At 37.9% G+C, this 13,832-nt stretch overlaps 1 protein-coding gene across 1 annotated transcript in view; it reads right to left on the reverse strand.

The window, feature by feature from the left end:
* EPG5 (ectopic P-granules 5 autophagy tethering factor) overlaps positions 1-13,832 on the reverse strand; it is a 135,772-nt gene that overhangs the window by 50,307 nt on the left and 71,633 nt on the right. The window contains exons 26-27 of the mRNA XM_006144408.3: positions 10,113-10,284; positions 8,347-8,509 (exon numbers count right to left, since the gene is read on the reverse strand). Coding sequence (XP_006144470.1) covers positions 8,347-8,509; positions 10,113-10,284 — 335 coding nt within the window. The remainder of the gene's footprint in view (positions 1-8,346; positions 8,510-10,112; positions 10,285-13,832) is intronic.

Raw genomic sequence — 13,832 nt, forward strand, 5'->3', positions numbered from 1 at the left:
GCATCAGCTAGATTCTACCTTATAGTATATTCATTCTACTCAGAGTTTCATGCCTTAAGTCAGACAGGTATTCAAAGATATATATATATCAGCAGAGCTTGCTATTGAAAGTGGTTAGATTATTTAAGAAATTTTGTTAATCAATAAAATGTGGGGGAGAACAAGGAATGGAAAACAACCGTGGACACCTGAGATAGTGAGGGAGGAGCGTGAGAAATGGCAGAGGGTGAGAAATAGGGGGATTATATATGTATATGTGTATACATACACACACACATATATATACATATATATATATACAAACATACATACATATATATATATATATATGAAACTAGAAATGGAAAATTATTGACGATAACATGTATGATTAAGCTACTATGCAGCATCTTCTGGATGAGAAATTACATTTTGTATGCCGTGACAATGCTCAGTGAATAAATGTAAATGAATTAATTTAAAAAATAAGAAATAAAAAAAGATTTAAAAAAAAAACAGATTCAATGGGCCAACCACAATGGTATGGTGGTAGGACAAGTTTCACAATGCTGACACTACATGGGAAAGTTACAGGTTTGAGTCTCAAGGTCTCTCTATATTTACTGGGCATGTGCCCATGATCCTGGCTGGCTGAGGCAGAGACAGATTACAGTGTGAAGACCCTGTTAGAGGGACGTGTATATGTCTCTCTCTCTTTCTCAGAGTAATGTGAATGAACAATGAATAAACAAGCTTGAAAATACAGAGAGATTTGGGTCAGCCGGTGGTATGCTGGTTAAGGCAGCTGGATCCACCACGCACAATTTGAGTCCTGAACTGGATGGCTTAAAAAACATGCCAGCATGTGTATGTGTGTGCCCAAAATCCTGAAAGGAGAAATGAAGTAGCGTGATTGTGGTGTGATCATCCCCCACTGCGGGGGAGGTGATTTCTCTCTTTCCTTCCCTTTATTTCTATCTCTCTCCAGCAAACACACATTTAATTAAATATGTCTTCCACCACTGAGGCTTTTCTTGAAGCACACAAGCCTCTCCTCTGTTGATCATCCCCCTCCTGAGTCTTATTCTTTCTGCATGCTCTCAAACATACATACAATTCAACTCAGAGCCTGTGAGCTACACGTGCCTGGGAGGACAACACAGCGACTGCTGACAATTGCCACTTTGAAAGGAACAAGATAAAAAACTTCTTAAACAAACTACAAAATAAAGAAAGTACCCAAATCTACTGCATGCCAAAGAAAGAGCAATTCATTTAGCTCTTTGGCTAATCTTTAGCAAAATTTTATTGATTCTCAGGAGATTCAATAAAAAGAGAATCAATAAAACAGGAAAACATGTTGAGCATTTCAGAAAAAAATTAATTTTATTTTGATTTTAAAAACTTTTAAAAAATGATTATATTAATATCTTTCATACTTGAGGTGTGGTTAGTATCCTATCCTTTCTCAACTGATGATAACCTATATGAAAACTGATTTTGGATAAATGCAGAGACAAGGAGAGGACATCCTGGGCCCAGGCTACAACATTAGACAAAAGTAATGTGACATCTGTGGGAGATGGGGGGACAGAGGGGTAGAAATGAGCCCAGCCAAGCCGATGCCAGGGGCTGGAGCTGAAGAGTATGATCAGATAAGGAGCAGGAGCAGTCATCTTGGTAAGCCCAGAAGAGTTATATTTGTTATGAATATTATTCAATTCAAGTATCTGAATTAAGTTTCAAGCTTTTCAAATAACAGACCAATGTTCAATAGCCTGAAATATGATTTGAAGCATGTGCAATCAGCTTTTTAACCCAATATGTCATGAACTACAGCTAAGATGGGAGTCTGTGAGTGTCACAGAATGCCCTTGGTTGGCCCAGAAAGAAAGCAGTCAAACAGATCGAAAAAGACTCTCAGAAGAGGAAGGAAGACAGTGAGAATGAAGAGAAGTGGAAAGGCAAAGGAGAAAAGGCCACTTAACTGGAAAAGGCAGAAAGACAAAACTAAAGCCATTTTGTAACCTGAACTTTAAAACTGCTACCATGTGATATATTTAGAAACTGCTAAAATAAAACCAACTAGTTTAAGAAACTTAAGAAATGCTCTCTCACACAATCATACACACACAAAATCACCAAATTGTCATAATTTTCTAGGCTATTTATTTTTGTTCATTGTTCCCACCACTATTGAAAGTTTTCTTTCTGTACTGTGATAGAGGTGGGAGAGGCTGAATGATTACCAGTTCGTAATTACAAGAAGTTGGAGACAATAGAACAAAGCCACACGGTGGAAGCCCTCCACTTGAGTCATTTTAAGTAGACAAAGCAATTAAAAAGCTGGACAGAGCATGCCCTTCAGCAAGTTTTTACAATAATGTAAGGCCTTCAGTGGTTCTTTTCCATCTTTCGTTTCTATGGAATGAACACAATTTTTCACATAATAAATCAATCCTAGGTCCAGCAAACATGGCTCATAATACCAAGTACAACAAAAGAAACCCAATTATAAATCACCCCCGTTCCCTCAGGAATATCACTGAATTATTAGAGGTTTCTATTAGGCAGAGAGAAGCACGTCAGGAGAAGCACGTCGCATTCCCCATAAAATATATTTGGCTTTTGTATACCCCAAACAAGTGGTACATAGTTCAAACACTTGCAAATAAATGGAAATTTCCAGGACTTTCTTCCAAATATTTTCATGGTTTTATTCAAAATCTTTAAAAAGAAGCCATTAAAAAATGCATTTAAAATATAAGAATCATTTCCCAAGAAGCTAATTTTTAAAAAGTGACCCAATCTAGAGTATTAACTTAAGCCTATGGATTCTCTAATCGCTGATAAAAGACAATAGTATCTCACAGATTCAAGAGAAAATGGTACGCATGTTCATTTAAATGAGATGTGACTGGCGAAATCAGCTTACTCATAATCACACTGCAAGTTTTCAGAAAGTGCAGCTGAAGCAGTTTAAGCACAATGCCTGGCAATGTTGGATGGCAAAAGTGTAAGTCTCAAATTTAGATGGGCACACAACTGAATTCTGACTGAGCTACTTACTAGATGACTTTGACAGATCTCTTAAAGTGTCTCTGAACCTGTTCCTCTGAGCTCATCTTCTTTCTGTGAAGATTAAGTGAGATAATGTAGGCAGAATATCTACAATAATACTGTGGATGTGGGAGTGCCTAAGCCTAATGACAAAGAGTACTCTGAATAGGGCTGGAACAGAAAGTAGAGTGCATTCTTACTGTGTGCCAAGACTGAATACCTGGGAGACATCTGTATTAAGGAAAAAGGTAAGGTGAGCAGTGTGAAGTATTCAAGATTTGTATGAAAAGCATTAAGGCGTTTAAACTGGCCAATGGGAAGTACAACCAAAGACTGCTAACTTCTAAAATGAAAGAATTCCAACTTCCAGGATGTTGTTCATAATTAAAAACTTTCTACTAAGTTCCTGGAAGTAGTTAAACCCAGGGAGCTTACCTGTGAAGAGTATAACTTTATAGTTGTTCATTCCTTCAAAATATGAACATGAGTAAGACAAGGCCCTAGCCCTCGTGTAACTCAAAATCTACTAACAACCATAGAATGGGTCATAATTCAAATTCAACATAATTCTAATACAACTTCACGAGTGGAATGCTGGTGGCTTTCAGCCACACTAGATGGCACAGGTAGACAGATGAATATGGACAAAAACTCAGTAAAGTTCAATCCAGCAGGGAAAAAAAAAAAAAAGCAAGTGACTGCAATAGCACTTAGGCACAATATGCGCTGAGAGGGGAAGCATCTCAATTTGACTAGAGGACTCAGGAAACATGCCAAAAAGAGATGTGGCTTGTACCTAGTACTGAAGGCAGAGCAAGAGGTCAGAAATGATAGGAGAACAAAAGTGGCACATGCCTCACAACAATATGTAACTGCACACATCATGTGTAAAGGGTGGAGAACACCTAAGTGGCTTGAAAACAGAGTATCTGGGAAGTAAGAGAGAAGCTAAATGACGCTGCTAGAAAAAGATCAAGAACAGATGATGAAGGACCCTAAGAGTCATATTCTTTTTAGGTACCAGAGCCAGTGTGAGTTTCTGGCCTAGAAATGTATTCAGATTTGTGTTTAAAAAGATGAATGGCAGCAGAATAGAAAATGCACTTGACAGAGAAAGAGACATAGACAGGAAATCTAGTGCAATGATTCAGGGGAAAGGTAAAGTGGACCTCCTTGGGACAATGGCCGCAGCAACATAGAGAAGGGAATCAATTTAAAACCATTTCAGAGGCAGAACCAATATGATCTGGGAAGCAATTAGATGGGAATTACGAAGGGGGAGTGGGTACATGGAAGAGATGATGCTGATGCCTACATCTATCTGGGGTGACCAGGTAAGCAGAATTACAGGAAAAACAGATTTGGAGACTAAAGATAAGATTAGTTTGGGATCTGTGGAGTTTGAATTATATATGCACATTCAAGTGGAATGTAAAGGAGGCAGGTGGAAATCTAGATCTGGAAAGAAAGAGAATTCTGGACCAGAGAAACAACAGTTCATCAACAAATGGGCTAAGTGGTTGTTAACCTTTTAGGAGTTATGGACTACTCTGAGGAGCCACTGAATCTATGAACTCTCCACATATCCTTTCAGGGGTTTCACCAACCATCTAAAGACCATTTACAGACCCAGATTAAGAACTTCACTTCAAGAGACCAGCAGGTGTTGTGGTTAAGGTGCTGGACACCCCATATAGCCAACTGTGCTTCAAATCCCAAACCCAGGAGCTAGAAAATCATACTAGGCATGTGTGTGTGCACATCCAAAATCCCAGGAGTAAAACGAAGGAGAAGGGATTGCGGTATGGCCATCTTTCCAGGAGGTGATTTCTCACTTTCCCTATTACTATCTCTCTCCAGCAACACATGCACCCTATGGCTTAGAATATTAATAGATGAATGTCATATGCAGAAGAGGATTGGGGTAGATCCAAGGACAACCAGCAATCTCAGGGTTAAGAAAAAGAAACCCTGGCCACTGAGAAGTAACAGAGGTCAGGGGGATGAGAAGAGATGTCATGAAATTCAATATCGACAGATGATACAAGATGTTTAACAGAATCAAAACTATTGGATTTAGCATCGGGTGGTCATTGGACACGTGTATATAGAGGGCTACTTTATATTGGGCTGTTTGGAAAGTCATGACACATTTTTGCATAGAAAAACACGTCATGATTTTCTCAACAGCCTAATAAAAATAACTCCCTTTGTAAGACATATTCTCTCCAGTTGAGTTTCATAATGAGTTATGAAAATGCAAAACTCACCCTACCAATCTTCTACCAATACCTCTCATTTCAAAACTAAAGTCATCCATAACTAAAGTTATCCATTTGGAAAATGGGTGGCTTCAGATTCAAGTGATTCTTTGGCTAAAAATAAGAGCAAAACTAACCAACCTACATAGATAATACCCAAACTTCATGTCAGTTAAACTTTCCAGTTTCTCCTACCTTGCTCTGAGCTATTAATGAGTAGATGAATATTAATTTTATCATGAATGCTTACAAGTATCAACCAGAAAGTAATGTCCAGAACAACCTCAATTAGTAATTTACTAATAAGGCCTCTAAAAAAAATTTCATTTAAGTCTCAGACAACAAAAATTGTTCACTGACTTCTTGTGTTTAATCCCTTTGGCATGTCCACATTAGACAATATTGTTGATGATGACTTCTAAGAGCTACGGGGTGCAGGAGGAGTTTCTCGAGCTTTAGGATCCTCTGAAGGTGAATTTGAAAGTAAGGACATTGGGCAACCAAGTTCAAGAGGCAGAAAATTAAAATATGCTTTAAGAAATCTTGACTATTTCTTAAATGTTTATGAGTTACAGCCACAAAATACAAATTTTTCAAATTCTTTGGGCTTCTATAAAACCCCCTTTTTCCCTTTCCCCTGTCTTATTTTTTCCCTCTTTCTTCAACAATATTAGTATCTTCCCATTTTTCTTCTGAGAAAAGAAAGCACAAGTATTTTGATGTGTCTGTAAAAACAGTGAAGCTCTATTCATATCAATCCTTCTTAACATAAACCATCTTCTTTCTGACTTCCCTCCAATTGAAATTACTTGAAGGTATTTAAGAAAAAGTGTACCTTTTAATTTCAGAATAAACAAACCAAAGGCTATCAAAGGTATTTCAGTTCAAGGGTTCAGACACTATGATTTCTTTTCCTGAAACAATATGGACAAGTCACACATCAGCCTGGAGCTGAAGCTCACTGGTCTGCTTTGCCTGGTGGGTATTTTCCACTGCAGACCCTGAGAGTTAACAGAAGGCCAGGCTAAGAGACCTGCTCTTTGGCCAGGGCTGCAAATATTTACAACTCTTCACAGAACAAGCTATCATCCAGAATTGGAAAAACAGTTCTTTGTACTTATCTCATTACTCACTTTAAAAAAAAAAAAAAAAAGCTTTTCAGGAAAATTCCCTTTTCTATGTAGAATTAACAATCTGACAAAGGTATATAGTTTCAAAATATGGAAAAATACAGTATTAATAAAAACACAAATTGGTAATAAGATATTTCTTTTTATGACAACTGGATACATTTTCAGTTTTTTCTAACCAACTCAAAATCTACCCTAAGTTGGCAAACTTTTCTTCCATCTTTATTACTTTAGAAAGTGATCTTTCTTAAATATCTCTACCTTTACCTTATTAAAGCTTTAGAAACTAGGGCAGGAGGTGGGAGGACACTAAAAAAAATTATCTTGATAAAGCATCAGGTCAAAGATACTTCAATGTTTAAGAATCTAGTATGTATACAATATAGAAAATAATTGGGCTCATCTGGACGTCTAGATCAAATTTCTAACTTAAGATGCATTCAAGCATATTGAAAAATATCAGAAATAAAATTTGAATGTAGTGAAAAATACAGTAAGTGGGCTGGCTCCATAGCCTAGTAGTTAAAGCACCTAGATCCTACATGGCCAACTATGCAGTTCAGCTCTGTACCTGGCAGTTTGAGAAACATCCCAGACGTGTGAAAACAAGTATGCGTGCCCAAAATTCCAAAAAGTGGGGAAAGGGAGGAGAGAAGGGATTGTGGCATGACCATTCCCTATGGGGATGCTTTCTCCTATTGCTCTGTGTCTTTTTCTGGCAAGCACACATACCCTCTAGCAAAGAAGAGGAAAGGAAAAGAAAGCAAAGGAAAGGAAAGGAAGAAAGAAAAAAATACATATATAACTATAAAAGGTTACTTCAGAGAGCATATTGTAGAGAAAACAGTCTAACAAGGAAATTGATGAAGAATACATAGAAACACTTAAAATAGTGGATAAGAAAAAAAAAAAAAAAAGGAGTATTTCTGAAAGACAACCAAGGGTGAGGGAAATAAATTTTCCCCATTTTCCAAAAGCTAAGAAAAAAGAAGAGCTATTTTAGCACAAATGTAGTCAGAGAGCAGGTACTGCCTATATCCAAAGCATTTCTTTCTCAGCTCAAGTTCTGAATTCACTCCTAAGAAAAGTAAACAGCAGAGATTAAGGAGAATGAGCCCTAAAGCCAGACTGCCTGGGCTTTCTTGGTTCTGCCACTCACTGGCTGTGCCATTTTCAGTATGTAACTTAACCTCTTTATGCCTCTACTTCTGCATTTGGAAACTGAAGATAGTAACAATATCCACTTCATATGGTCACTATGAGAATAAAATTAAGTTAGGCAAAGTATTTGGAAGGGCATGGCATAAAGTAAATGCTATGACATATTAGCTTAAGCTAAACCTCCATTCTGAAGTCCTTTTAAGAGCATAGACCCAATTTTTGCATATTATTTCCAGTGTAAGAGGTGACTCTGAGAGGCAGTTGAATATTCAGTCATATTGTTGCATAGCTTTCCTTTGCCTATTGACAAGCTTCACTCAACTCATCTACTTCCCACAGCTCCCAATAACTATTTGCACCAAACTTTATAGTACAAATTCCCATTACCACTCCCCAAAACACTAGAAACAGACTGATCTAATCACAGATCCCTAAATGGCAGCACCATTCTCATATTCCTTCAGAGTCCAAACTAGCATCATCAAAATCTTTAAAAGATCAGTCTAAGTCCTCCTAAGAATCGTCTCAATGATTCCACTTTTCTTTGACTTTGACTACCTGTCTTGTAGGACCCATCTGGCACTCATGGAACTGTGGGATTAGCCCTATGTATGTTTCCACTCCTCTAAAAACTATAAAATATTTGGGACAAGGATCATGTGCTATATACTTCTTTTGGTCTTTCTCAATAACATGCCAATATTCAGGACTCAATTAAAATTCTCTAAATCCTGATGAAATATAAACAGTCTTACCTGAACTGTGACAACTGCTGCTCCTTGGCATTTCTTACCACTACAGCCTCTGCATTCCAAATGTAGTGTGGCCTGTTCTTCCCGATTAACATACTGTTTGGGCATTGTATCCAGTAACTCACCATCCAGGGCAACTTGCTGAGATTCCCGAAGAGCTGCAGTTCTGAAACCATCATCAGGAGGTAAAACAAACTCTTAAGAAAGATTATATGGTAAGTGATAAAGGCTTCCAATTACCCTCAGTCAGCGATAAAATACAGTGAGACACAAGTATTCTATAACAGCAAAACACCAGAGGTGTGTGGACCAAGACTTATCCAAATCCTCTTCTTGGCAGACTGGATAGCCAGAAAGATAAGCAACAAAAGAAATGTCTTAAGAAAAAGTAGATGTTTGGGGCCAGCAGGTGGCATGGTGGCTAAGGTTCTGGACTCCCACATGGCCGACCATGGTTTGTGTCCTGGACCTGGCAGCTTGTTTTCTCACCCTCTCTTGCTCTCTCTCATTCTCTCATTCTGTCCCTTTCTGATCAAATTGAAATAGATAAAGTTAAATAAAATAATTCTTAAAAAAAAAAAAAAAGAAGTTTCAAGCCAGAAACAAAGCTTCATCTAGAATCTGCAGCAATATATTTTAAATGAACCCATAAATACACAATAGGGACCAGCAGATGGCATAATGGTTATATCAGTGGACTCCCACGTGGTCAATTGCAGTTCAAGTCCCAGACCCAGCAGCTTAAAACTCACACTGGGTTGGTGTGCATGTGTGCCCAAAATCCATCTGAGAAACATGTCAGATATGTGAACACGTGAATGGAGGAGAAGGGATTATGGCATGGCCAGCCCCCGCCAAGGGGAGACCTCTCGCTTTCTCTCTCTCTGTCTCTGCCTCTCTGGAGAGCCACACATGCCTGAGAGCAAAAGGAGCTCTCTCAAAAAAAAAAAAAAAAAACCACAACAACAAATGCAATTTTGTCCTAATTTAATCATCATAAAAGCATGCCTTAATTGTATGTGCCAGTGACATCTTACGTATTAACTCAAACTGAAATGTCAAAGGCTAAGAAAGCTAACTGTGTACATGGGATGTCAATACTATTTTAATTGTATTTATTAACATGTTAGTGAGCAGGTGTTTATTTGGCACACAGCACAGATTCAGTAACTGCCTAGACCAAAAACAGTCAAGGAAAAAAATGTCAGTAAGAAACTGATTTGCATGGGATTTGTAATAATAAGGTTCATTTACTGTTCACAAAACACACTTATTCCACATATACTCCTTCTTAAAAGATTACAAACTGGAGTCAAAACCTTAGCTGATCATTCTGTATTTACCAGGTGAACTCTCAACACTAAGGCTTTCCCACACTTTGATCAAGTGTTTACATCAATTCTTAAAAGACATGGAAAGTTACAGAACAAAGCAGTAATCCAAAAAAAAGTCAATCTTATTTCACACCCTTCTATTGCCAATCTTCGCAGAATGAGAACGTCTCCTAAGGGGGGAGCATAAGAATGTCTTAGCTGGCACTGGTGGCTCAAAAATGTCACCACAGCAAACACAGGAAACACGTAAAAGTGACTGTCCATGAAATTAAAAGACTTGTCATAACTGAGTTAACCAAGTGAATCGCCTGGGTCAGCCTGGTCATATTAACCTGATGGTGAGAACATAGACAAGAAAGCCACTCTACGTACTGAATCATCCAGCTATCAGAGCAGCAAGCTCGGGAGCATACCCTCAAAGTCTCAGGGTCTTACCTGGCCTGCTGTTGCAACATATTCAGGTCTGTGCACACCAGCTGGGTGGCATCCTTCTGACTCAGCAGTACAACTGAGGAAATAACTGGCACAGGAGGTCTCATTGGGTACAGAACAAGGGGAGGATGGGGAGCCTCGTGCTTCCGCAAGTTACTTAAAATCCTTTCTTTGGCTGAAAGAAAATTTAGAAATATTTACTAAGCAATGGGTCAACTAGTAGGAGCTCTTAATCATGTGGTATAATTTAACAGAATTCCTATATCCAGAAAGCTTACAGTCTAATAATAGCTTAAAAGCTCCTTGATCTTAAATTACTATCCCAGACAGCCTGTGTGACATACTAAGAACTTTGGACTTGATATTAATGTAAAGGAGATCTAATGAATATTTCCAGGCAAGCTTGAGGCAGAAAGCAGCTATCATCTGGACAATGGATTGGGCAGATGGCATAGATCTGGAGGCGGGCAGGCCAGTCAAGACTTAACGCCGTAGGATGAGGAGAAAAAGGAAAGGGCATTACAAAATATAGCCGGGTGAAAAATCTGAAATTAGGTCAAGGTTTGAACAGTAGGGCAAGAAGTCATAAGAGATAAAATGAATGATAACATGGGCATAAAATCCCTCAATCTTACATTTACACATTTATAATGTCAGTCATTCACCTACATATCACTGAACACATGATTTATTAAGTCCAAAGAAGCAGTCTGGTGCCATATTAAAAAAAAAAAAAGTGAATCTGTATCATGCAATTTTGCACTAGATTGCACACAGTCCCATACTTGTTAATCCAATTTAAATGCCTAATATTTCTATATCTAGTACAGAGCTGAATGCACAGTAAGTTTACAATAAATTTTTATCTCCCCTCCTTCTCTCTTCACCAAACTTTAAACATACCACAGGAGGTGAGGACTGAACAATGTGAGGAAAAAAAAAAAAAAAAAGGACTGCAACATGCCTGATTCTTTCAATAGCAAGTTAACAGAGGAACAGGGAGGGCAAGGGAATTTCAAATCAATAAGCCTAGTCAGTAAGTACTAAAGTACTATGAATTTCTAATTTCGTTCTAGATATAACATTCAATTTTCTGTTCTTGTTGAGAAAAAAAATTTTTAAGTTTAATAACCATGACTTTACTTATAAGAAGACATGCATTGTTTGCATCCCTAACAAATGGAATTCAACATTCCAAACAGGTCAAGTAGAGCACAGTCCTTTGTATCTGGTGATTTTCCACTAGACCTACCACTATTTGCATAGAGGTAATGAAGCTGGGTACTTTTCACTGGATAAGATGTATGACTATGTTAAAGTTTCTTTAAAGCAACATTATAGGCCATGACTATAAAGGAAAAATGGGAGCTCTTTTAAACCCAATGTAACAGATCATGAATAAAAATCAAGGATGATGGGGCTGGCAGATGGCAAAGTGGTTAAGGGTGCTGGACTCCCACATGGCCAACAACAGCTCAAGTCCTGGACCTGGTGGCTTGCTTTCTCAATTTCTCTTTCTCTCGCTCTCGCTCTGTCCCTCTCTGGTCAAATTAAAATAAGTAAATAAATAAAGTTCAATAAAATAATTCTTTAAAAAAAAATCAGAGGCCAACAGGTAGCGTGGTAGTTAGGGGTAATAAACTCCCATGTGGCCAACCGTGGTTCAATTGCTTTCTCACTTTCTCTCTCTCTCTCATTCTGTCCCTCTCTGTTCAAATTAAAATAAATAAATAAATGGATAAATAAAATAAAAATAATTCTTTTTAAAAAAATCAAAGATTATATTTTAAATACCAAAATAAAAGAAAAAAATCTAAATTAAGAGTATATTTAAATATCACCCTGGACAATTGACAAGAATGTTGTGGCAAAAAAAAAAAAAAATTTAGTTTAAGAAAAAGAACTTTGGGGACCAACAGATAGTGTAATGGTTATATTGCTAGACTCCAACATGGTCAACTGCAGTTCTAGTCCCAGATCTGGAGGCTTGAAACTCACATCAGGCACATATGTGTGCATGTCCAAAATCTCAAGAAGAGAATGGAGGAGAAGGGTTTGCGGCATGGCCATCTCCCCTGGGGGTTGATTTCTCACTTTTTGTTTTTCTGTCTCCCCAGCAAGTGCCTGATAGCAAAATCTCAAAAAAAAAAAAAAGGAAAAAAAAAAAACAACAACTCGGGGCCAGCAGGTGGTAGGTTGGTTAAGTTGCTGGACTCCCACATGGCCAACCACAGTTTGAGTCCCGGACCTGGTGACTTGCTTTCTCACTTTCCCTCTCTGTTTCTCTCTTTCTGTGTCTCTCTCTAGTGAGCACGCATGCCTTATTGCTAACTTTAAAAATAACAGCTAATAAATAAGTATTTTTTTAAAAACCAACCATTAAAAAAAAGAACCTGGTATCGCAAGTATGCTAGTAAAACTTTTTTTATAATCACAACTACAAGTTCAATCATTTGACATAATCATTACTTAACCTGTTACATCTGAAAAAAACTGGAAACTTAATATTTAGAAATCTAGGCCCTAATTTTATTTCGAATTGTAACCTGTACAAAGCACCATAAACAAAGAGGATGTTAGATCTCTAGAGTCAGATGGCTTTGCCCAAACCAGCTATGTGGTCACCATAGATAAGTTAGCTAACCATCTTACACCTTGGATTCTACACCTGCTCAAGGGGGTTAACCTACACAGGGCTGTTTTGAAGACAGCATTAAAATATATATAAAGCACTGGGAAGTTCCCAGAGCAAATAAAACACTTCACAAATTACTGGTTCAACTCCACAGAAAACAATTCACATTCTAGGGCAGTATTTAGGCAATGTAAAAGCACTACAGGTGGGAGAGCAGGTTTTCATATTTATCCATGTATTTCTTAACAAACTTCCAGAAATAGAAAGTGAGAATATATCTGATTGGGTTGAGGACAATTTTCATACCTTCCTCTATGTATTATACTTTTCTATAACATTTTTTAATGACTACATATAACTTTTATAATCAGAAATTAACTATTGCAAGGAAAAAAGAGAGGAAAAAGATGTTAGAGTGAAGAAGTTTGGAACCTTAGATGAGACCTTCATTTTACAGATAAGCAAACTGAAGCCCAAAGAGGCTCTTATTCTTATTTTTCAAAAAAGTTGGTTAGTGGCAGAGTTGGGACAAAAAAGTATTTCTGCCTTTCTCTGAATCACATCGTCTTCTATTACATTGTGTATCATGATACTTGAGTCAACAATTGTATTTATAATTTTATGTGTTACACATTTTAGAAATTCAGTAATTAAATTTAACAGGTAGCCCCACATATTTTCTGTCGTGTTTCATGTTGAGGTACACCAGCAACTTCGAAGGTTAACTCAGCTTTTGTGGCCTGGCATAGAAAACTAACTGCTTCGGACCAGCAGTTAGCGTAATGGCTATGTTGCTGAACTCCCATGTAGTCGACTGCGGTTCAAGTCCCGGACCCAGTGGCTTAAACTCAGGCCTGGTGCATATGCGTGCGTGCCCAAGATCCTGAGAGGAGAATGGAGGAGAGGGTATTGCAGCATGGCCATCCCCTCTTGAGGGTGATTTCTTCGCTTTCTGTCTGTCTCTTGTCTTTCTGGCGAGCGCACATGCCCTATAGCAAAAACCTCTCCAAAAAAAAAAGAAAGAAAGAAAACTAACTGCTAATGCATAACATTGCTTCTCTTAAAACTACAAACTTTGGGGGACCCCC

Source organism: Tupaia chinensis, unplaced genomic scaffold, assembly GCF_000334495.1.
Source record: "Tupaia chinensis unplaced genomic scaffold, TupChi_1.0 Scaffold000119_1, whole genome shotgun sequence".
In the NCBI taxonomy this organism is placed as follows: Eukaryota; Metazoa; Chordata; class Mammalia; order Scandentia; family Tupaiidae; genus Tupaia; species Tupaia belangeri.